Source organism: Passer montanus, unplaced genomic scaffold (assembly GCF_014805655.1).
Source record: "Passer montanus isolate IOZ18808 unplaced genomic scaffold, ASM1480565v1 scaffold8, whole genome shotgun sequence".
NCBI classification, from domain to species: domain Eukaryota; kingdom Metazoa; phylum Chordata; class Aves; order Passeriformes; family Passeridae; genus Passer; species Passer montanus.
The window spans coordinates 12768824-12794453 of record NW_024373256.1 but is presented as its reverse complement, the minus strand read 5'-3'; the positions used below and the strand labels follow the sequence as shown (position 1 = coordinate 12794453).

Genomic DNA, 25630 nt, shown 5'->3' with positions numbered 1-25630 from the left:
CTTGATGCTGGAGCTCAGAACTGATCCAGAAGCAGAAAGTCCAAAGGAGTTTTAAGATTTTTCTGTTGGAGTTGGGCTTTGAGGACAGCATGCAACAGCTTCTTAAAGACTCTTCAAATGTCTGTTCTAGTAAAGCCTCAAGAGTTGAGTTATTAACCCCACAGGATTTTAGTAATCATAAAAGGGCTATTCAGCTGAAAATTACATCCAGCTCTTTTAAAATACATAATGGGGGTTTGGAAGTGCTCCATACACATCAACTGCATGCAGAACCTTGAGCCACTTTTTTCACAGGCCAGGCTGCTTCACCCAGTGCATTTATTTTTGACAGGTTTGTTTGTTTGAAAGTGAACAGCAGTTAGAGCAATTAGATCAATAAAAATTAATGCCTTTATGGGAAATACCTGTTTGGCATTTGGGAAGAAATACAGGACTCCTTCTGTTCTACTTCAGGTTTGGACAAACATCTGTTTACTATGGAAAATGAGCCTTTTTTATGTGAAAAGGAGTTTTGTTAGTTGATTGAAGGTCTTTTAAATAAGCTATAGAAACTTAAAATTGATGAGTGAATCCTACATTTGTATTCCATGCACGATATTTCACTGTGCTGTAGTGGTTAGAGGAGTGCAGATTCTGTCTGGGAGTATACACTGACATGCCCAAATATATTGTATTAAAATAGAGGTATCATCGTTAATGTTGTTAAAATTGTTGGTAGCTATGACATGTGATTGTCACTCTACAACATAAACCTATATGGAATTTTCTCTGTTGATAAATTATCCCATATGCTCTGCCTTGATATATTTTGTATATAAGTAACATTTGTAAGAAAAAACATTGAGGTGGTCCCCAACAGTAGGTCACGATTGGGAGTTTTATTCTTTGAGATATTCTGGGAGACATTTTGGAGTATATGTTAATGTTGCTTTAGGAGATATTACTCTGCTTTAATTCTTAGACTTTTTCTTCCATTTCAGTCTCTATTTGTCATTTCTGTACACTTGTCTTCAGCTCATGAATTGTTTGCAGCTCTTTTCATCTTGTTTTATTCAGCAATTCCCAGTCCTTTCTGTTCAGACTGTTAGGGCTGTGTCTGAAGTTCAAAATCTCAAACTGCAGTTTGATTTTCTGATTCCCCACCTTTAACCCTTGTAGTTTTGAAGACATTGTGGTTTTTATTTAGCATATGAAGATTCCTGTAGCCCTCTGGATTCCTTGTTTAACCATCTCTTCTTTAACTCTGGAGTTGTTGTTTTTTTTAATATCTTCTAGTTTCCATAAGTCTCCAGCATAACACAGTGAGCCTGGACTTGAAGACAGTCAATATATACAAATACAATATCCAAAATTTATATTATTATCTGTGTTTACTGAAGATGAACTGGACTTTTTGTGTGATCAGATAACTGGTCATTTTTCAGGGAAATGTGTAAAAATAGTGAACACTGTGTATATGCACTGGATCTTATGGATGAGTTGGGTAGAAAATATATCACTGCTTCCCTACATATTCAGTATTCTGCCCAGGAGGTTTTAAATACAGAGGTGTAGCACAGAGGGAGTGCTGGATGGGAAACAGAAACTGAGGATGGTGCTGACTCCACTTTCCATTAGAGTGAGAGAGTTTGTGTGGCTGAGACAGAGATCCTCAGCAGCCAGCTCAAACCAGGCCATCCCCTGTTCTCCTGCTTAGGAGGTGGAACCTTTGAAAAGGATGGAAGAGCCTAAGGAAGAGCTCTGGGTGTGTCACAAGGTCTCTGGATATCTCCTGTTAATCCCTGGGCTTGTTCCCTATTGAGTCCCCCTTTTTTTTTTTTTTCCTTAGAAGGCTGAAAAAATGCTTTATTAATCTATATTATATTACACTAGTACTATATTAAATTACATACTAAAGAGACACTGTATTAAAAAATACTACACAAAAAGAGATACTAAAGAAAAACCCGTGACTGTCTGAGGCAGCCAAGACACAGCTTTGACCCAGTTGGCCAGATAACAAAACAACCTTCACTGGTGTCCAGTAACCAAATCACTGTGGATAAACAATCTCCATAACACATTCCACATGTGCAAAACAACAGGAGCAGTGAATAGAGACAAGAATTGTTTTCTTCTCTGAGGTTCTCACTGCCTTCCCCAGGAAAAACCCTGGGAGAGAGAATTATGTTACTCTCTGTTCAGAGAGTGTGAGCACCACATTCCCCTCTGCATTGCTGCTGCCCTGTGGGATGTGCAGGGGCTGCAGGAGCACCTCTGCAGGGTGTGTCCCCTCTGTGCCCAGCATGGCCTGGCCACCCTGGAGCCCTTCACCTGCCCTGCTTGCCTGCCCAGTCCCAGTGCTTGATTTGGAAACAGAAAGCACTGCTATATCTGCAGCTGCCTCTGAGAAAGAAGTTTATTGTCTGCCAAGCTGCTCTGAGTCACCCACACTTGACTCTCCTTTGGCCATGGTTGCCTGTTTGCTGTGTGGCATTGTCTGGATGCTGGTGCATGCTAATACCCAAAACTTTTGTAGCTAATCAGGGCATTGCTAACTGCAATCAAACTCTATTTTCTAAACTTGTTAAATTATTTTCTGGCACTGTAGCTATTAAGAGAGTTATGACCTTTCTCACTCCAACACTGGAGTATTTCAATTCTCTTCCTGTCATTTGTTGCTATGATAAACTCTGAAGTAAGTATTGGGAATCTTCTGTACAGGCAGACACTCTGGCTATGTTCATTTAAATTCTAGCTCCAGACTTATAAATAAGAGATGAGCTCAGGAGTCTCTCTGGAATATACAATATGTTTTAACCTGCCAGGCTGTGGGCTGACACTGCTGTTCCCCACTGATAAAGGCCTATGAGTGGTGTGTAAGAATGAAACTCCACTCTTAAAAACAATCATTTAGCTGTAAGGCCTTCAGCCAGTTAAAATGTGGTGGTGAAGGAGTGGCTGGCAGTGTGGAGGCTGGCACAGCTCTGTTGTGCCACGATAGCACACTTCCCTGGGAGCTGTGGTGAGAGCAGAGCAGAGCTCACACACTCCTCTCCTTGGCTTTGCTCTGCTGCATGGTACATTACATCCTGCTTTATTTAGAATTAAATGACTCATGGCAGAGTAGAAAGGAGTGAGATTGCTGATTTCTACAGGCTGGATGAGAAATGGATGCAGATGAGGGGGTGCAGCTCGTGGGTACCAGCCCTGCTTTGCCCGGGCTGGGTGCTGGCTGTCCCCAAGGATGCTGAGCACTGCTGCTGAACTCCTGGATAGCCCTGAAAGCTGCTGAGGGCATTTTGGATCTGCAGAAGGTTCTGTTTAAGATTGACCAGGTTTTTTCAGCCATGTGTCTGTTTAACCAAAGGTATTGCCTTGATCTAGGAGCCTCTTTTCACCTTAACTTCCATCAAAACAAGAGAACACAGGTGCCCTGGTTTTCAGGCAGTATAATGAGGAATTCGCATTTAAAATATGTGGTGATTTTTGTTAGACTGTAATAACAGTGTTACAGTGTTACTTAGGACATTTAAGATACAGTTTAATAAATAATAAAAACCTTAATTTAGACTTTCAAAATTTTCTGGTTGATGTGTCCCAACGAATCTTTATGATTTCTTCATACCAAGGAAAGGAACTACTAATGCTCCTTTCTGCATATGAATCAGTTTTTTGTGGCTTGGGGTGGTTTTTTTTTGTTTGTTTCTTGTTGATTTAGTTTGGTTTGGGTTGTTTGGTTTTTTACTACTTTCTCACAGCAAGACCCAATTTTAGTCCTCTTTTGATGGTTTTTAGTTTCTGCAGACCCAGGCACTTAGAGGAGATCCAAGGGAGCTTTTAGATATCTCTGTTCTTTATTCCTTTGGGGTCAGTCAGGCCCTGATCTCACAAGTACACCTGTAGTTTATTTTTATGTGCATGAGTAGTCTCAGTTCAGTTAAAATGTGTTTGCAGGATGAGGGTCTGTGATTTTCTACAAACACTGGCTCTGATAATGCTCTTTTTAGAATTAAGCATGATTATAAATCTCGATGACAATGGCTAAATTTCCATGTGGTGTGTATCTGTGAATGGGGAGGTCTTCAGATAATGTAAGGAATCCTTCTGAGCTGTTTTTTTAACCAGCCACATCAATATCTGTAATAAATCCCTTCATTTTACTTCACTCAACAGCAATGATAAAAAGTTTTGGGTTTTTTCTCTCTTTCTCCCTTCCTCCCTTCCCCCGCAGAGCCTATTTTTCTAATATTTGAAACTTGTTGGCTTTTAAAAATTAGCTTGAAATACCTCCAGGAACATTACTTGGCCGACTTCAAGGCAGCTCCCAAAATACGTAATGCTTTTGAAAGTCAAATTAAAGGTTTGTTTCATTTAAGTTGTATAGCTGGATAAGATTAAACAAAGTGCCCTACTTGCACACAGCAATCTATGTGGAATGGTTTTTTGATCGTCTTCATGCATATCTAAAATACACCTCCAATTTCTTTTCAGGATCTGGGCTTATTCAGCTTTTACCATAATGGTTCATTAGCCTCCTAGGCTTTTTCTTAAGAGTTGCAGTCAATTTCCCAGCTTTGCTGTTTTACATTAAATTGCTTCGATTTCCTAAATATAGAAAGGGAAGAGAACAAGCAGGAATCGTGGCAAGAGGGGTTATTCAGTGCAGATACATCATTTCTGCTTCACAGCATACTTCCAATATTGCAAAGTTTTTGCCCCTGGCTGCAACTGTGCTAAATTTATCAAGTATTCTCAATTCTTAGAGGGTGATTTAAGTATATGCTGCTGATATTGCTTCTTGTTGGTGCTTGTTATTTGGAGATCAATGGGATTTAACATGTGGAGAGAGGCAGGAAAAGGGTGAAACCTTCATCTCTGCAGCACTCTGCAGTGTCCCACTCTAAATCTCTTTGAAAAGCCAGTGGTTACTCATCCAAATACTTCCCCTGAATGCCACTGAAATGAAAAATCTCTGTAGTACATATCTCTAGGACATGCTTTCTGGCCCCTGTGGCAGTGCGCTGTGTGCTGTTTTGGCAGACACAAGATGATTTGAATCTCTCTGAACTGTGTGGGTGACTGCATGAAGACTTTTTTGTGCTTGCCTTCCATCCTCAGGAAATTCAGGAGAGGCACTGCAGCCCCCTGAGCAAAGCTTTTCTCCTCAGTTGCAAAGGGATGAATTCTGCCCTTTCTCCAGCCATTGCTTGATCTGTTCCCAGTTAATGATCAAGTTATACTGTGAGGTATGCTGCAGCTCAGGGGGAGATCAGCAGCATCTGGAGGTGCTTTCTGGAGTTGTGGGACTGGGGGATGAAGGAACGGGTAGCCTGGCTTAGGGGTGCTGAGCTGTGGGGAGGCCTCTTCCTTTCCCCTCCTGTCAGCTTTGTGAGTAGCAGTGGCAGGGCAGGGGCAGCAGCACCATCACCAGGTACAGCTGTTCTGAGACCCCAGTGCTGGCAGACACTGGCATTTCATCCTGTCCCTTTCACTGCACAGGGTTTTCCCCATGGAACTATCATTTTCCCTGCTGTGTGCTCTGTTCAGCACAACCCTACAGCACATCCAGGAGCTCAGCTCCCACACAGCCCCTTGGTCACTGCTGGGATGGAGAAGAGAACTGAAAGAGCAGAAGCAAGAAAGCCTGTGAGTTGAACAGGACAGAAAACCCCCCAAGGGGTGATGCAGCACATCCCCCAGCAGCTGCTGCCCAGCCCGTGCCCCAGGGATGCCCCAGCCCCTTGTCCCTCTGTTCCTCCTGCCCAGCCTGGCCCCTCCTGGCTGGGATATCCCTGTGCTCAGGCCAGGACAGCTCCTGGCTCTGTTCCCTCCCTCGGTGTTCTCCCTGCCATGGGCAAAGGGAATTCCAGCCAGGCAGGCTCAGTGCAGCAATTAGGAAGTGGTTTTAAACAGGTTCAGTCCTTTTTGTTGGATGTGTAATTTGCTCTTTGAGTCCAGTTTTACCACTGTGATTCCAGGTGTTTGTGAGCTTGGTAACTTTGTCAGAAGTTTTGGAAGCAGGCTCTTGCTGAGTGAAGAAGCTCAGGGACCCACTGAGGTTAGCACAGCAGAGCACAGCCCAGCAAGATTATTTTTTTCAGAAACTGCTGTCTTCAGGTCTTACAAGCTTACCAGTTTACATTCCTTCAACCAAATCTGTCCATAAACCCAATGTAAATGTACAAGGAAATTGCTGACCTCTTAATTAACCACTTCCATAAAATCTGCTATTAACCCTGCTCCAGAGAGTTTTAATACCTTTTGTACCATTACACTGAAAGGCAATTTAATGAATACATGGCTTATTTCTCCTGGTATTTAATTTTTTAACACTTTCTTGGCAAGTATCTTTGTAGACTCAAAAGCACCTCCAGGCTGTGAGACTCCTGCATTTTGCAGTACCTGTGAACTGCACCCTGGAGAGATGCAGGGCATTATGTATTTCCTGTTATAAATAGGAAACTACTGCTAGGAGTAGGATCTGGGCCATAAATAAATATTCAATATAGGATACAAGACCAAATATTGGGTGCACAATAGTAGAAACTGTAGAGGCTGAAGGGGGCAACTTGTTTTGAAGGGTCACTGATGTTCTGTGTATTTAATGATCTGCAGTGTTGTCCTGCCAAATTATTCCATGGCAGCACAAAATACTTTCCTGCATTTCATGCCATGAAACACTTGCTGGTGCCATTGAGATAAATTTCTTTTCTGCAGCTCGAGGTTTTGCCGGGAGGTTGGTTTTGCCATGCTGGAAGAGTCTCTTTAATTAATGGCAGCCTGCTGCCTTTCATTGTTTCTGCCTCAGACTTGTAAGAAATGGAGTTGAGTTTTCAACCATCCTGATGTTACTTTCTGTATGTATTTTATAAAGTTGTCCCCCTTATTATAGTTCTCATTCCTCAGTGGCCAAGTAAGAATGCAAAATCTCTCAGTGCACGTGAGAACAACTGAATGAGTTGTTTCCCTCTGGAAATGTGATGGTGACCATCCCTCCCTTTAAAGAGATTATTGTATCAGTTGGTGCACATAAATTCTTGTTTTGGGAAGCCAATCAGTCTCCTCAATACACAGTGAAAAGCAAAAGTCTTTGGTGGGAAGTAAGCTGGGAGGATTGTGGAGGTTTGAAAGGTGATTGCTACCTTGTTGTCTTCTTTTTCCCATTCATGTATTGTTAGAAGAGCATTCATAGAACCAAATGTAAGTGATGGAAAACAAATTCTTTTATTTTTGAGCATTTGATCTATAGATGTTTTAAATTCATGTTGTTGGAGAAGTCAGTTTTCAGAGTTATGAACCATAAAGAGGAAGAGCATGACAACTGGCAAGAGTGAATAAGAAACAAAAGACTGTGTTGCTGTTGAAATGAAGCAATCATTTTTATGGAAAGTTTCTGTACAACAGAAAATTGAGATGAATGAACACAAATCTTTTGCATTAATGATTTACTTTCTAGTCTGTATATATTAGTCAGCTTTTAATTACAGTTAAATAGTTTTTAATCTTTCTTTATGATAGCTCTACAGTACATTCAGAGAGGAACACTGAAGCATGTGAAGGATTTAAGTTTTGTAATTTGTGCTTTCTAGTTAAGCACAAATAGATGTATTCTCTGCCCATTTGGTTTCCTGCAGAAAGATAAGGAAATATCTACATTTTGGGGCAGAAGAGGTAAAATATAGGAAGGACTGAAACTGTAGCAGTGATTTGCAGAGGCTTTCAGTGATGTTTATTTTGTGATGTTTATTTTGTGAAGTGATAATGAAGTGGTAAATAAGTTATAAAACAGAACCTGTATTTGAGCTGCTAAAAGCTGTTTTAAAATAGAGTGATCAGTGGATGCTGAACTAAGTCACAGATGTTCTTTGCCTTTAGCCTCTTGTATATATAAATGTGTAGATAAATGGCCAGTCCTTATTCTCTGACATTTTTTGATATATTTGTGAAGTTGCCTTGGCAGTTTACACCAAATATGATTTTTGATTAAAAAAAAAAGACCCATAACTTTCTTCATTTGCTACAAAATTGCATTTTCAACATTTTTTTTAAAATGTCACAGTCATAATCACTTAGCTTTTAATTGTTTTTGGTTTTTTTTCCTGATTTCGGGGCAGCATGCTTTGAAGGCACAGTTAAAATGTTCCCTTTTGCAAAAGCTTCCCAGCAGCTTTCCCAGTGAGCCTGCAGTGGAGGAGAGGAAGGAAATGTGGAACAGTGCTGTCACAGCTCGGGCAGCCTTGGCAGGCCAGAGGGGCTTTCATTTTTCTTGGGGTTTTGTTCTGGAGGTGCTGTGCTTGGTGGGACTTGAAAGCAGCCAGAGAAGGTGAACCTGCAGCTCCTCAGATCTGTCTCCTGTATCCTAGAAGGCAGCATGGGGTAAGTGCAGGCTCTTTTGTAAATGTTTTCTTTTGAGCGTGTACCCAGCAGGGGACAGAAGGTGACACAGCCTGTTGGCAGAGCAGAGGTCACTTCTCTGTAATGAAGGGGAAAGGAACAGAGGGTGAGCATGAGCCAAAAATAGCTGAATTCATTGTTACTCAGAACACAGAACGTGGAGGAAACCTTTCTGCTTTAAGGAAGTTTATTCTGTAGAAAATTTGATGCTTTCCAAGCAGGATACAAAAAATATGGCATCAGATGCTTCATTGAAAATTCCTGTGGAATTTTTTTGCAGGAAGGAAGTTTGACAGTGCACAGAGAGCAAACTCAATATGGTAATACTGTTGAACTGCCACAGAGAAACTATATCTGTGCTCAAGAGTTTTGATTATTTAGAACTGTAGGAAAACTTTGTTAATTGGTTTTACTTTGATTGTCAGTGTGTACCTCAGTTTCTGTCTGGCTCATTCCACCCAGGTGAGGTTCCTCAGGCTGGTGGATTGGAAGTGCCTGTGTGTGGTTTGGAGGTCAGCACAGCTGATCCCCTCAGCTGTGGGCAATGAAATCATTAAAGATTTTCACTGAGCTGGGGCACAGTGAAATAAATACCTGGATGCTCATCTTGTAGCTGAGTGAGGGTTTTTGCAGTATTACTTCTGGGGCTATGATTTTGGAATTGCAGTAACAATAGGATGAGGAGGACAATGCCTTGCAGAAGTCACAAAGTCTTAGAGGCTTGTGGAGGAGGATGGAAGGACCCCAGAGTGGACCTTGAGGTCACAAAATTCTTGTGCTGCAGCCCAAGAACCTTTGTCTCACTCGGAGCTCACGGAGGCAGTAGGAACCTGCAGCTGAGCAAAGGGACTGGCCTGGAGGACCCTTGGGAGGATCCTGACACCAGAGCAGTGCTCAGAGCTGGGCAGAAACCTGAGGTCAGTGGGGGTTTTCAGTGTGGGCTTCAGGTTGAAACCTTTGCAGAAGTGGCTGAGGGATGGGGTGAGTGCTGTTTGAGTCTGTGAGGTTGTTTGTGCAGTGTTCTCCTGCTCTGTGGCTTTGGGGCATTATGAGCCTGTGTCTGCTTCCCAGATTGTGGAAGAGCTGCTTCCCCGTGGCTGTGGTGGCAGACTTTTGGAAGTATGATGTCACACTCAATGTGATTTTAAAAATAGACATGTCTCTCCTGCTGCCTTGTTTTGTACAGTTTGTATCCTGTCGTTTAAAAGGCTACAATGAATAATTTACAAGGCAATAAACCTTCAAGTTTATTTTAGTTTCACAAAGTGATTTCTTGAAAGGACTTATTTGCATAATGCATTTTTGGTTGTTTTAAGATAAAACCACAATTAAACAAGAAATGTAACTATCATGGAAAAACAGAGCAAGAAGCTTTTGAGTTGGGAGTGCAGCTATTTGCAGGAAGTCTGTGCTGGGATACAACATCAAAATTACTTGAGCTTGTGAGAGTTAAATGACTTTTTCATCTCAAAGATGGATTTGCAATGTAAATGTGTGAGATCCATATGAAAGGCAATAGATATGGAGAAGGAAGCACAGCATTTACTTGCCCTAGTGTGTCCTTTCTTACAGGTATAAGAAGTTTTCAAAAATTAGCCAGAAGTGCTGTGGGATCATGAGCCCATGAGCCTGCAAAGCATGACAATTGTACATAATCTTGTGGAAAATAAAATCACTGCCTCCTTTTCTCAGCAGATCTAAATTGCTGTGCAAAATTGAGCTGTTATATTAAATAGGTAAGAAACCCTCCTTGCCTGGAATGGCTTGGTGCCAGCATCCAGTGTGCCCTGGACTGGCTCCTACTTGAGTTATCTCTTAGTTCTCATGGTAGATGGAGTGAATAATAATAATAACAGTAAGCAGAATAAAATTTTCCCCCTGATTTTGAGGGAGTAGATAAAATCCCAAGGATTCAGGGGTAGCACAGTTCAAAATTAGCATTTCAGTGATTAAGAAATGTTCTGGCTGCAGACTTTGGGATCTTGACAGCATTGTAGCAAAAGTGATGTGTGAATTGGAGAGATCCCGGGAGCTGTTGAACTTAAATTGATGTGGTTATTCACACAGTGGGAAACTGAAGTAGTTTGGGACTGGTTTGTGGTGGAGGGAACAGCTAAGCACAAGGACTGAGTAATCTGGGCTGTTTCTGGAGCATTTGTACTTGCACAGCTTTTGAAGACAGAATATTAAGTCCACTCTGAAAAGCTCCCTGGAAATAAGCAAGCTGTTTTTATTATCTGATCAGCAAGTTGTATGAGAATTTAATTTTTAAATCATAAATTCGGAGCGTGTGTTGTTTGTACCGTGTAGATTCTTAGCCTGGAATGGATTTAAATTTGGGAAGAACTCCCCAGACAAACTTCTCCTGTTTTACAGTGTTTGTCCCATGACACTTCTCCCCCTGATCCTCATTATTTAGTAGCCATCAGGAAGTCACATGCTTTGGAGACAGCCTATGCTACCACAGGAATGTTGAAAGTCAGTGAAGGTGGAATGCACAGGGCAGCCAAACCACCATGGTCACTGTCATTTTCACCCCTTTTATGCTCTTTTATGTTATGTATCTCCCATTGATATTTTTTTACCTGATATTATGGCTATTTATATGTATTTTGGGGTGTTTGTAGGTACAGACCTGTTGGGCTCCTTTATGTAGCTTAGGGAAGACAGTGATGAGAAAAATGAGCATTCTACATTAGAGTATGGTGATCATTGAGGCCAGTGCTTTATTTCTCTGCTTGGAAAGTTTTAAAAATATTTTCTTTTACTGATAATAGTATTATAGCAACATTTTGTCAGTTTTTAGCATCTCAAAGTAAGTCTTATATAAAAGCCAGAAGGTGACACAATAAGAAATAAAAAAAGTTGTCAAATACCTCATTCATTTAAATAACTGTCTGAAATAATATACACAGCAATGTTAATATGTTAATGCTATATAATATCAGGAATATCATAAGTATATGCCTGAAAAGTCTGTTTTGCTTGGGTGAGGGGAAAAAAGTTCAGCATTCTGCATTCAGGTGGCAGAAAATTGCTTATCTGGGCAGGACAGTGCAGTTGGATTTCTATTTTGGTCCCCTCAGAAGCAGAGTGCACTAGTATACAGAGGAGATTATGCTGTTAATCACTGAAAGCACTTGAGCAGCACTAAATAAGCTGTGTTCATGGAGCTTCCGTGATACCTGTGTCTGGAAACCTGGCTGGAAATCTCCTCCTATCAATCATTGTGATAGGAAAGAATTGATAGTCAGGTGACCTTTGGTTTTGGAGGCACCAGCTTCCTCCCATTTTTTGGGAATGATTTTGTTGTATTTCACAGCAGGACTTGCTCGGGTCTGCTCTGCTCCTGTGTGAGCTCCCAGTTTGGCACTGGTGTTACTGGTGTGAGTGGTTTCACTGCTCTGGGGCCAGCAGGGTCAGTCTGGGCTGGGCTGCCAGGGTTCTTCTTCCCTGCAAGGGAGAGCCTCCAGCCCTGCAGCTGCTGGGTTTGTGGGGTTTGGGGCACAGGGAAAGCCCCCAGCCCTGCAGCTGCTGGATTTATGGGGTTTTGGAAGTTTCCCACCCAGCTGTGGGGCTCACCTGCAGCTCAGTGCAGGGGTGTAGATAAAAGCACTTAAAACAGAAAACTGCTTTGTCCAGTGGAACAACAAATAAGAAACAATAAATCTTCTGAACTTTGCCATGTTTTTGTGCACGTGGACAGCTTAAAGGCCACTTTGTATTTCATGTTGTTTTATAAGTTCTCTTAATTCATCTGTGGAATATGGCAAGTTGTTGTTGCATATGAAATGGAGGACATGCAAGGATGAACTTTATTCCAAACTCCTAATTCCCAAGTCTATGACCCAACAAGTAGGAAAGAGTTGTATATTTCAATTCATGAGATAATCAAAATTTATGAAGTGTCAATTGAGTGAGTGTTGAATAAATGGCTTTGTAAAAAGAGTAATAATTTATCTGTGCTTTGGAAGGGAATGGGTAGAAAAAGACAATAAAACACCCCTCAATTTCACCTGTAGTGAGTATTCATCATAATAAACTAAAACTTTAATATTGGCTTTATGATGCTATGATGGTTTTGGAATTTTTGAAGCCACGGGATTTGTGCCCAGGTAACCAAATTTTGGTTGTTCAACATATTTAAAATCTGTCTGAAGTTCAGTGTACAAAGGGTCCCTGGCACCTGTGTTTTAACTTGGCAATTTCATATCTTTTGTTCATGGTTAACTAAATTCTCATTTGAGATCTGTAAGCATTTAACTGGAATTGATCATATCTTCAGGTGAGATTCTATTTTACTTGAGCATTCAGATGAAAAGGTAATTGATGATTTAATATTTTTACTGGACAGGGCATAAAGCTATTTACATCACTGAGTGTTTCTCATTTAATCTTCCTTTACTCACACAATAATTAATTCATGAATATCAGACAAGTGTGTTATTGCATAGTGCAGGATCAATTTTCATTTGAAAATGTTTCTTTTCCTGCAGCTGCAGGGGGATCAATTCTGGTGTGACAGTAGGTTTGGAATGTTCATGTGTCTTTGTTAGTGTGCTTGAGAACTCAGGTGTGATCAGCACCGCCTGAGTGAGGAGTCTTTCTATTTGAAATTATTTCCTTAAAATATGGGAGGCCTTGGGAAAACAAAAACCTGGTTCACTGCAGTAATTTCAGAAATTAAACTGTTCTTAACTAATGAAGTAAAAGCAGCTGGTTTTGCAAGTCAGCAGCAGCACCAATTCATCAGTGAGAACTTGCTGGGAATTCCTGTTATTAATAATTCATCCTCTAGGTCAGCTGGTTTTGCACAGCCAGAGTTGTTTAATCAGTTGTGCAAGCAGTGCTGGCAGTGGGAGGATCAGGAGCTGCCACTCTGCCAAGTGTTCTTCCCAGGATTTCAGAACCAGGGGAGCACTGGGATTAAACATCACAAGTTGGATAAGATAATTTCATTCATTCTTCTTAGTCATGTGGGCTTTTCCTTATTTTTTCTTTTTTAATTTTATTTTTTCCTTTGTTCATTTGTTTTGTTTTATCATTATTATTACTGTTATAAAGAGATCACAAGAAAACCTGTGTGCCTATTTGGAGGGGTTTGCCATGGGTAGTGTTGGTGTTCCCAGCTCTATCCATGTCTTGCCCTACTCCTATCAGGAGGTTTTTATACAGCTTGTAAGAGCTCCTCAAAATTGCTTTATTTTCCTGGATTTTATTTATGCTTCTGTTGCCTTAGCAATAGAAACGCTCTTGTTTTATCCAAGTTTCTCCTTCCTGTATTCTTTCAAGTGTAGGATTTCCCAACTGTTTCTCTGCCTGAACTTACCAGATACTGAATTTCAATGGATTTCCAAATTTCCACAGTTTCTTTATAACTTTGTTCAACTGGCCCTGCATAGGGGCAAATGAGAACCATTATTATTTGCGAGTCATTATGACTATTGTTTATTTATTGTAAGCAATTTCTAGACTAGACAGCCTGTAGATGGGTTGAAATGTTTTTCACATATTTACTGACTGTCCTGTCCTACTGCCAATAATGTTTTGATGTCAACACATTGTTTGTTATTACTTTATAAGAGAACATTTAAAAATTTGGTTTCTTCAAGGTTATTTTTTACACTGATTTTGCTGAGTAGTCCCTGATGCTGAATTTGCACAAGAGCTCACTATGTGGACTCGAGGAAATCTCATGAAATTAAACATCTATCTATAAAAGGTATCTCTGGATTTAGTGTCATCTGTCTTTTCTCTCTGATATTAAAACATTTCTATGGCTACTTTTTGCTTTGGGGTAGGATCTGATAAAACAAACTGCTACCTGCTATGTAAAAGTCATCCATGTAATGGTTAATTTAATATTTTTGTCTATTTGGTCAAGAATTAAGTTGTCAAAGAGAAAGGGAAAGAAACTATGTTGGGTTTCTATCAAGTAATGAAACTACTTTGTAATGTTTTAATAGAATAACTGTGACAAAGTTCTCATGCTTTGTCCTGCAGATGGCAAAGGCTGTAAAGCTTCAGCAGCCCAAGGAGCTGTTTAGGAGGAGCAGGCTGAGGACGTTTGCCTTTGCCTCCATCCCCAAGGAAGTAATAAATTCACTTGTTGTGATAAATGGCTTTGGAGTATTTAGTTCATGTATCTTATATTTTCTTTGTGAATCTTGAAGGCAGGAAAAACCATGCTTTTCCTTGTGGAGACTGTGTTTTCCCCATTACTCCCTACTTGTTTTTGTTTTCAAAGCTGCTGATTTGGTTTCAGACCTGAAGGGAATGTTGTGTGGCCATTTTTTTTTCTATGTGTATTAGTGAGTTTAAAACTTCCAATTACCTACACGTAAATCTGGCTCAGTCCATATGCTCTGTAAGTATTTAATGCCTGAAATCCTATATATGCAGGAAAATGGACTGTTTCACTCTGTAATGATGCAGGATATGAAATGAAAATCCTTGTGGAGTTCTGTGATGTATTTCTATAACGAGAGTATAAAAACCATAAAGGTTTGATACCAAATGTCTGCATTAGATCTTAGATGAGTAGGATTTGCTCCGAGCATTGCCCAAAATGCATCATATTTCCAGTAAAATAATGACCTAAATATGCTATTAATTATAAAGGTGGGTGGGTGGGGGGGAAGAAAAAAACACTCAAAACTCAACCACAACCACAAGGAAAATAAAAACTCCAAGCTCCTTACTAGCAAGTGGAAATAACGAGGAGTAACCTTCTAATGAAGTTCCCTCTGCAACTTCTCTGGTTGTCAGCAGCACACATTAATTTGTTTCCATGGTTTTGTAGGGAAGTTGCTTGTCTTGCTGAACAATCTGCTTTGATGCAGAAACTCGTGGCTGTTTTCTGCTGAGTAAGGCTGGGCTGTCATTGAAGATGCTCAGAAAGATTGTTAATAAAACAGCTGGATCCTGTCTAAGTGGAAAAGGCTAGATAGTGACTGTATAGTGGAATTTCTTGATGACACAACTAGTATTTATAAATTAACTTACCTTTAATGAAGGCATTTTTAGTGATGAATGAGAAATTAATCTTTTATGGATTGTCTGCAGATATTTTTGCAAAAAAACTCCCTTTTCTGTTCCACTGAAGCAGTTACTACCTTATCCCAACTTTACTGTTCTGTCAGAGAAACAATTTTTTATGCTTTTCAGTAAAATTAGACATGTTTAGTTTTTACAAATGCTCTTCTAAATGGGTACAAAGGACAATTTTTCTAGTGATTTTTTTTACCTAATCAGTTACTTGAGTTTTATGGGCAAGGAAAACTTAGGCAGAAAGTTTGATTTGACATTTGATAGTGCAATAGCAATGTCAGTGTTTTATGGAATCAGATAATTCTCATCTGCGGTTTCTGAGGTCTCTGATCTGTGCAGGCATCAGTGTGGAAGAGCAAAAAGGGGCTGGGTTTTTCATGTACCTTAATTTTTCTGCCAAATCTGAGTCCTGCTAATTCTGTATCCCTCAGCAGAGCGATGCTTTCAGTGTGTGAAGAGCAGAGAGGGGAGAGGTTCTCACGTCAGTGGAAAGTGAGAATTTCTGTCTTCAGCAGGTCCATGAACACCTGGATATCCAGGGCTATCCAGCTGGAATCAGCACTTGGAGCTCTGTTGTCTTCAGGGTAAAATCTGTCTCTTAGCAGTGTGGGCATTTCCGGAGTGTTTGACCTGCTCAAATTTGTGACAGGAAGGAGAGATCAGAAAGGAGATGATAACTGGTTCCTGAAATACCCAGGCCAGTGGGAGGGAATTGGGGATGCTGAATTTCATCTGCTTTAGAGACTCCGTGACCTTCTGTCTTTAGCAGACTGTTGGAGTTACTGCCCTTCCTTTTCATTAATTGCCATTATCTGTTCACACTCATTAATACTATGTTCTTTTTTTGTTTTACTGAATTTGGAAGCAGTAACGAGCTGCAAACTGTTTTTTTCTCTGCCTCTAATAAGTCAGAATTTGAAACAAACTACTGTGGTTTTCTACTCCAACCAGCTGTATTAGGCTTTAGTTTTTAATTTATTTATGCATACAAAATAGCAAACAGGACTTCAAGACAATAGAGGGATTCCTATTTCGTGTAGCATATTAATATATTTTTATGTGAAAATGGTTTTGTGTCTAGCACAGTAGGAAACACACACTTGCAAACATTGTCTTGGAGGACAGTTCAGGACATCTAAAAACATCCATAAACATCTTTTAAAACTGCAAAAATTGATTCATTCTTGAATCTCTTGTAGGTTGTCAAATATTCCCTATGATCAAACCCATTTTATTCATGCCTCAGTATCCTGAATTATCAAATAATAATTCCAAAAGTTCTGAATGTGTCAAGAAATCCATGATGTTAAGAGGGGGGCAATTCATTTTGATGAGCCACAAGATTGGTGGCATTGAAAAACCCCAATAAAAAATATGCAGAGACTCTTTTCTTCATCACAAGAGCTGGAGATATTCTTCAATATAAAAAAGGGGAAGGAGAAATAATTTTTTGATGTTTGTAGTTATTTTCTAACACATTTATGCTCTTGTCCTTGAGTTGACACAAAGTTCTGCAATCAATATGGTTTGGATATTTGAAAACAAACTGGGTTTATTTTATTGGATTTTTTAAAAATATGGGAAACCAGATACAATTTCAGCTTTGTAGAATAATCATTCTTAATCATTTGCTTAGCAAAACAATTTATTAAGCAATGAAGGATAACGAACCATAAAGTTTTAATTTGCCTTTTTTAATTGAGTTGTTAATTAGGACCCCTCCACAGTTGGCAACTCCCAACTTGGTTTTTGTTGCTTCTGTATCCAAGACAATTTAAGAAACCTAATCTGTCTTAGTTATTCCAAAAAGACACTTCCATGAATCAAATCTATAGGTGATTATGTTCTAACTGTGCTGAGGCTTCTGTGAGTGCATATTAATTATGTCAGTGGTTAATGATCAGGCAAGAAATATGGGAATGCCAGCAGTGATTGTTTAGCAGAAAGAGAAGAAATATCCTGTGTTCTCTGACATTTTTAGTCCTTCCACCTCATTTAGGGTAGAAATTTAATGATCACATTATCCTGTGGGAGCACTGGGCTTAGTCTGACATTTTTGATGTAGGAGCACTGTTGAGATCTTGTTATCCATCATAATAAACACTGAAGCATCTATTTCATCTAGCTGCAAATGCAGCTTGTGAGTTTTGTTTTATTTCTACTTTAAATTGTAAATTTTACCCCTAATTAAGAATTTAAGCAAAGAGCTCTCAACTCCTCTCCTGAGCTTCAGGAAGCTAAGAACAGTTTATTGGCTCATGGAAGCTCTTTGGCTGAATGGAAATGCCAAGAGAAAGATAAAATATACTTGAATCATCTGTAAAATGTCTGGGATTGATTGTAGTATTCCCCTTGACTGCTCTCAAAGAGACTTTATCCACTAAGAAACAAATCTGGGTTTCTATTCACTGTATTCTGGGTTTTTACTAGCACAGGCTGCCTGTTCTGTCTTTCAGTTTCCTAGGGAAATGCCTGGTGTACAGGATGTTGTCCTAACTCAGTTATATAAAAGGGTACAGATTAATTTATTTTAAAAGTATCCAGCAGCAATTTTCAGCATCTGAGATGCATTGAGATGCCTTATGGTCTACTCAGAATAACAATGTGCTTAAAGAGCCATGAAAAAAGGCACAAAGGTGCCTCTGTAAAGGGCAGCATGACCAGGAGTGAATGAAACTGAAACAGTCACAGGTCTAGAGTACAGGGAAGCAGGAGCTGGTGTCTCTTGTCCCAAGGAAACATCTGAGCTGGAATTTTTATGCACTATATTTTTTTTTTCTTTACCCAAAGCCAGTTCTTCATGGGAAAAGCACAGAGGATAGATGGTAGGAAGGAATTACCTGCAGGTCCTCAGCCTCTAAAGACCTTTTACCCATATCCAAACTTCCCAAAAAGCAGCAGCTGATTAATTTACAACATCAGATTCTGGTGCCTAAGGGAACACATGCCAAGCATGAGTTGATAAGACAGGCTGGTGAATTATGACAGACACGCTGATTTATATAGCAGATCTCTACTTTTTTCCAATTGAAGGCATGCCTTCCTATCACTTAGATGCCAGTCACTTTAGATGGGCCTAGGGCAGGAGGATGTAGGGTTTAAATTGTAAAATTATCCAGTTCAGAACTCTCTGGGGTGTCTTGGTTCACTTACATAGACACAGGCAATGCAGACAAGACTGACACTGTGTGAATATTTTGTGCTCTTAACAGCTTCAGTAGCTGACCATGGCAGTGGTTTTGGTGTCACTTGATTTTAAGAATGCAAGAAATAGCCTGAAATCCCTCTCAGTTTAAATGGTGCTGCTTGCTCAGTGTTGTATTTTTAGATAACTAATATGGAGAAAGCGTGTGCTGAGAACATGCTGACACATATTATTTAAACCCTGGAAACAAATGAGAGAAAATGCTAGGAAACAAATTTACTTCCTTCATTTTAATAGAAAGAGAAACTTAGACCTTGATGTGTTTCCATTTGCAAGGTGGAATAGCCTTAAAATTCATAGAAATGTATTGCTGCTATTAGTGAATGATCAGAGCATTAACTGAGTTTCTGAGATGCTTTGTTACCAAGAGATTCATTTTCTGCTCACTGAGCTTTACCTCCTTACTTTGGCATGTCCCAGCTATTTGCATTTCCTTGATAAATTTGAATACTCAGAGCCCAATCTCTTTCTTCCCCCCTCCCCAGAGAAATCTCTGCACAGCTTTAATAAGCAGCAGATTGCTGTAAAATGTTGTTATTCCATAAGAACACTGCAAGGGTGGTTCCTGTGGCCAGTGCAAAGCTCACCTGCTGTTTGCTGCTGCTGGGAAGGGTGGCTGAACGTGCAGGGCCCTGGCTGGGAACCAGAGAGGATTTTCCCAGTAGGTTCTGTGTGTCCCCTGCCCTGTGTCCTCTGGCCAGATGTTCATGTGAGAGCCCTGAGGAAGGAATGGGAGGTTGGGGGTGACAGAACAGAGGACGAGCCAGCAGCCCCAGTGGGGCTCTGTAGCAGAGCTGGGCACAGGGTGAGGAGAAGAGAGATGCTCTGAACAGAGGGAATCCAGCACCAGCCCCTCTCCCCAGTGCTCAGCAGCTCTGTGCTGTTCCCTGCATTCCCTGCTGTGTCTGTCACTGTTTACCTCCATGGCTTTATCAGCACAGCAGGAGTTCAGGTGGAGGATGATGTCCCTGAAATCCACAGAGGAAACACCAGTGTGTTCTCCCAGCCAGCCGTGGTGATTTGTTATTATGGATGTCTGCAGTGACACCTCAGGCTACTTTTATGGGATAATTGTAGGTAACTGGCCTAGCCTTCCTTCTGCAAGAATTCCCAGGTCCTTAAAGCTCACACTTCATAAACCTTAGGTGGGTTTAGGGGTAGAAGTGTTCTCTGCACTGAACTGGAGGCAGTCAGCAAAGGAGCTTTGAAGTCAATACTAATGACGTGTATGTAACAGCAGCCACTAGGAAGTTTCTTTAGTACTCAAAAATCTGTTACAAGATGTGATTTATAAATGCAGAATTTGATTAAAACGTTCCCATTTCTTTAGCCACGAAGCAAGCATTCACAATACCGAGGCAATGTAAATCAAATCTCCTTCTCAGCTTCTCACTGATTTTTTTTCCCTTACTACTACTGCTGCTCCCCTTTTGTGGAAGGGAATTTGGTTTGGATTTTGTTGCAGAAGTGTAATGGACTATCCTGAGTTAGTGCCTGCACCTGCCATGAGCGTGGAGGTAGGCAGGCTGTAGAGCTCTTCCTCCAGAATCTTTTAGCAGCAAGGAACCCAGGAAGACTATTAAAAGCATAATGAAAACCTCATTCGGTTTCCTGTCAGTTTTCAGAGCTGTAAGTGGCTCTAATTTGCACAAGATTGGAACAGCATTGAGGAATTACAGTAACTAGGCGAAACACTCACTGGGTTTGCAATTTTCTGATAGCATCCCTTGTAATTTCTTGTAATGCATTTGTAGCTAAGTACAATGACAAATGTCAAGGCTCATTGTGCGAGTTTTCCGCACAGCAGCGCCAGGCTGGGAGCTGGAATGTCAGCTGCTGTCTTGGGAAAAGCTCCTGGGACTGCTGCATGCTCCCCATCCCCAGCTGGGCCGGAGAGACAATCCTGGCCTGCAGCTGGGGAGGAGTGCAGAAAATAATTGCTTTCCAGATAATTTTTTTTATTGCTTTCAGATTTATTTTTTTATTTTGTAGAAATTCCAACAATAAAAAGGAAGCCTGGGAGGCCTATTAAACATTTAGTTTGACATCAGAACATGAACCCTGGATCTCCATTAGGTGTTTCCCACAAAAACCCACAGGGAGTTGGTGGTTATGAGTCAAAGCAAACCCACGTGGACTTCTCTGCCTGCCTTGAATTATTTTGATGAACAGTCATGTGCAACAGTGGGCTGCAATAAAACCTCCCAGTACTGTGGTATCAAATGCTGGTCGGCATTTGAGATAAATGCAAACGAGTGATTCAGTCAAAATACAACTCAAATATTGTTCATTAAATGCTAAAAAAAGTGATTACACAGTTCAGTTTTTCTGGAGTAAATAAAAACTACTCTGGCTGTTGATCTCTGTTATTCCCCTGCAGCACACCGTGCCTCTTGCATGAAGCTGAGAATGTTAATGTGGCTATGAACAAAGATTTATGAACATGGATAATTGCTTGAAGCTGATTTTTCTGTTCTTGCAGTTGGGTTACTTGGATGGAAGCAACTATATTGATTTTAGTAGCTGGAAAAGAAAAAAGGAAAAAATCATTTCCACTCTGTTTTGTAAGCCTGTAATAACTTCAGTGATGTGCTTAAAGACTGACCAAAGAGAGAAGTCTTAATTAAGGCAACGTTTAGCACATTCCATCTGATTTTGTTAGCTAACATTTGTTCTGAATGACACATGAAAAAAAAATAGCTTCTGCAAATATTTACTTGTCAAAGTAGCAACAATATTCCGAGATCCTGAGAGACCCTGAGCTTGTCCTCCCCCTGTTGTGGTTTGTTCTCCAGTTTCATCCTGAATAACTCAATTTTTTGTACCATAACTCCATTTTTTGCACCATTTCTAATGTGCCACGGCAGGAGTTACTGGAATGCTCCTTATGTATTTCACTTTTCTCACTCATTTTGTCTTCCAGTTTCTTAGTCCTCTCCCATCAGAACTACCTGATGATGAGTAGGCTCCAATTTGTAATTAATAAGTTTAATGGATTCATTTTGATTTTGATAGACAGATGAGTTGCCTGTGTGTGACAGAATTCATGTATGATGTGTAGCACAGTTGTTTGCTGTGTGTACATAGTTTATATGTGATTTATTAACTCTGACAGACTAATTTCACCTGTTTAATAGAAAAGCAAGAGGTATTGTAATTTTCTCTGTTAGACTGACTAGTAAAAATTACAGAAAATGCTGGTTTTGTACTGAAAATAAATTAGGTATTATTAATCATTGTGAAAAAAAAATCTCTGAAGAAAATAAAAAATGGAGGTTTTTGGTGGCATTTAGAAATGTGTCAGATCTCGCTCCAGGATCTTTCTGCTCAAGAAAATCCTTTACTTGTTAGTGATCCTTCTTCAAACTATTTATTCAAAATGTATTCTGGTCAGAGTTTATTTCTGAACTCTATAGGTGAGAATTAACATAGTATGGAGAGTTGGAATGTCTCTGTTAGACTAATTCATAAAACTACAGAGCATTAATTTGGAAGTTAATGAGAAAAGGATTTCATTTTCAGCTTGCTGTACAATTCAGCCATTTACCTACAAGTTTACAGTCATGAGGTGTTGAGGTTTTGGTGGTTTGGTTTGGTTGTTTTATTTTGTGAGAAGAACTGGAAGGGTTTTGTTTTTTTTTTTTCTTTTCTCATGCCTTTCTTCCAGGAAAGCTCTATTTTGGATTCTTTTTCTCATGAGCAAAACACTTCTCTAACAATGGTCTCATTTTTCTGTACAGCAGAATGAATTCAGCTTCTGAACTAGACAGGTGGCAACTAATTGCATTTCAAATTTTAATTCTCTTTAAAACACTTCAAATACTTTAAAAATTGGCAATATGTTGCATCGTGCAAATAGGAACTCAGGCATAACATATTATTGTTTTTAGAGTGAAAAGCATGGTGAAGGAAGAAGTGTGGAGCACGTTTAGAAGTCCCATTTTTTGCAGGGCATGCATAGCATGAGCTGAGAAATGTTTATTTTAACTGCAGTTGTTCTCTTTTAACCTCTGAAGCACATTGGGATAGACCTTCATCAGTCAGGGGCCTGCAGAATTGGGTCTATTTTTTCAGTACAAGGACAAAGCAGAAGGTGTGTGCTAAGGTAGTTATTGTTATTATATCTAAAAACAATCCTAGGGATTTTAAATTTTCTAGTAATATAAAAATATGTAGCTGTCATCAAGTTGCAGAAAGGAAAACAGAAATTGGAACAAAGCCTTTTATAGTGCCATCATATACAGATCTCACTAGCTAGCAAAATTATCATCATCTTCAGGTGATTCTTGGTAAAACAATGCTCATCTCAATCAGATTTGATGTCAGCAGGGCATGTGTGTGTCTTGAATGACATTTGCAATGAGTAGGTTTTAAATTGAAAATTAAAATGCGAATTACTGGTTCTTCATTTAAAGCACACTGAGCGTGGAGGTGTAATTAAAGGAATAAATGTAATTATGGGGTAAGGCAGTGCTCCAGAGGATCAGCTGCAGGTTCAGGAGTCACTGGATGGGAGGGTGGCTTTCAGAACCCTTCTGTGCTCTTGCCACCAGTGCCTGGGGCTGTACAAAGCACCTGTGGGTATCCCGTGTGGATGCTGACAGTGCTTTTGGCTCAGAGCTGAGATTCCTGCCCTGCTTTGGCAGGTAATTGGGGGAAGAGCCACAGCCCTGTCCCTTGGAGCCTTCTGTCCCTGTGAGGAAGGGGCACAGCAGCAGCTGAGCCACCCCAATGCCTGTCCTTGGGTCCTGCCCATGGAGAACCAGAGCAGCCCCAATCCCTGCCTTTGGAGAACCAGAGCAGCCCCAATCCCTGTCCTTGGGTGCTGTTTGCACCAATGTTTGGCCAATCCCCAAAAGATACTCAAAAAGCTATATCAGGCACATTTATGGGAGCATCCCCAAATAATCTCTGGATTCTGGTGGGAACAGTGGCTTCCTCACCTTTCCAAGGCATCTTCTGAGCCTCAAGAATGAGAGATTCTATGTGCATCAGCTATTATGTCGAATTTCATTATTCAGAGAAAGATCGATCTTGAGCTAAGGATGTTGCTCCCTTTCACAGTATATTTAAAAATCAGACCTCATGGTGCAACTATACTGTGGATGCTGAAAGTCTGGTCAGAGAAAGTCAGGTAAACTTTCCCAGGCCTTGCTCTAGGAAGTTTTTGGAACAGTTCAGAGGGAGAATTAAAACAATCCTTAATCTTTGCAGCCGGTGTTTTGAATGTGTTGTTTCTTGTAAGATGTTTACAAGAAGGGCGTTGCTCCTAATTAGCCAATGATGTGAGGGTGTTGATTAAGGACCAATCAGGTCCAGCTGTATCAGCTGTTTCATAATTGTTTATAAAAGAATGTGTGGTGTCTAATAAACTTGCATTTGCCTTCTGAGCACCTAGGAGTTTATGTCACTTCATTCATCATTTAATACAAGAGTGACACTATTCTTTAATTCAGTCTGCATTTAATATTTCCTTTCAATTCCACATGCTGGCTGTGCTGGCACAGAGGTGATTTTGCATTTCCTGCTTTGCACTGGACCCAGCAGCAGGGCTGAGCTCTGTGCCAGTGGTGCCAGGGTGAGGAGCAGGGCACGGGAGGTGCCAGAGGGGAGCCTGGCGATGGATGGTCCCAGCCCAGCACAGGAGCTGGCACAGAGCAGCCCTGCTGAGGATGACAAGCTGTCTCCTTGGCCAGCTCGCTCAGGTCAGAGCTGCTCTGCTCCTCAAACCCAGCTCCAGCCTTTGCCTGGCACGTGGAGGCTTTGTTTGTTAGCACTGAACCGTGCCTGAGCTGACCTTACTGCAAGCAATGAAGCCAGACGTGAAAATGGCCTTTTCCTGCTTCCAGGAGGGTTATCTCATGGTAGGCAATCCTTGGGACTCCTTTTCCAGTGTCTGAAAAAGGAAAGTGCCAGCTGCTGTAACTCCACGTGGTATCATAGAGTTGAAATATTGTTTTTATAAAAAATAAATTGATGCAGTTTCATAGAGTTGGATAATGTAATCAGTTTTTAGTATATTTTTTTTTCTTGCTCAGTGATTCACATGCCATGAAATTATTTTATTAGACCACTGCAAGGGTCACCAGGTAGAATATCTAAGGGGCCCCAGATACCTCTTCAGCAGAATCAGCTCACTTCAGATTGGCTGCTGGCCATAAGTTTAGTATGTAAATTTGTTAAATGGGCCACTGGATATTTTGATTGTATATTAGTTTAGAAAGTTAATAAAACAGGAACAAATATTTAGTTGAGGCGAGGAGCAATTCTTCAAGATAATGTTGCTCTAGGTTCTTGTCTCATCAGTGTCATGAATCTGGGGGAGTGTGCTTGCATAAATTAAGCATTTGAGGTTCCTGTGGCATGCAGATAATCCATTTTGCACGCTCGGCGCTTTGGTGATGTGAGGCTGGCATAATACAGTCCTCAAGGTGGGCACGAGCCCTGGTCTGAGAGGGAGGGAGGCTGGTCCATCCTCTGTGTCACTGCTGCTGTGCAATGTGCTGCAGCCCCTGGCACTGCCAGTGCAGGTGCTGAAGTCAATGGGCACATTTGTTTTAATTAATTAGAATTTTTAAAGAACTGTAGGGTATGTTTGCAGGTTTTCTGCTTTTCCCTTTTATTTCTGGCTACAGCTGCTGTTTGCAACCACCAAGATACTGGGCAAAGGACAGAGTTTTATATTTCTGCCTTCCTGTGAATCCTGCAGTTGAACAGGAGCTGAGATTTTTGGTTTGGGATTTCAGGAGTTGGGTGGAAATCTATAGAGCAAAACGAGTGAGAAGCTTTAATTTAGATGACTGAATATCAGCCCACTAATGAACTACTGTTGTGAGATATGTATAGCCATTACTTTAGTGTCCAAATTATTCTCACTTTCAAACCTTATTTAAATTCTTAATAACCTTTATTAGATGGAGGAGAAAAAATTCCACCCGGAAGCCTTCAACCTCCCAAACTGATAGACCACACTAATAAAATCATGTGCAGTCCTAAAAG

At 40.5% G+C, this 25630-nt stretch overlaps 1 protein-coding gene across 18 annotated transcripts in view; it reads left to right on the top strand.

Annotated features, from left to right (window-relative positions):
- RBFOX1 (RNA binding fox-1 homolog 1) overlaps nucleotides 1–25630 on the top strand; it is a 1145409-nt gene that overhangs the window by 395637 nt on the left and 724142 nt on the right. For 12 of the 18 annotated variants that reach the window (XM_039732128.1, XM_039732127.1, XM_039732136.1 and 9 more), the window contains exon 1: nucleotides 9037–9293. The exons of the other annotated variants lie outside the window; for them this stretch is intronic. In XM_039732128.1, coding sequence (XP_039588062.1) covers nucleotides 9054–9293 — 240 coding nt within the window. In that variant the 5' untranslated portion in view covers nucleotides 9037–9053. Of the gene's footprint in view, nucleotides 1–9036; nucleotides 9294–25630 lie in introns of those variants that run through there. 18 annotated transcript variants of the gene reach the window in all.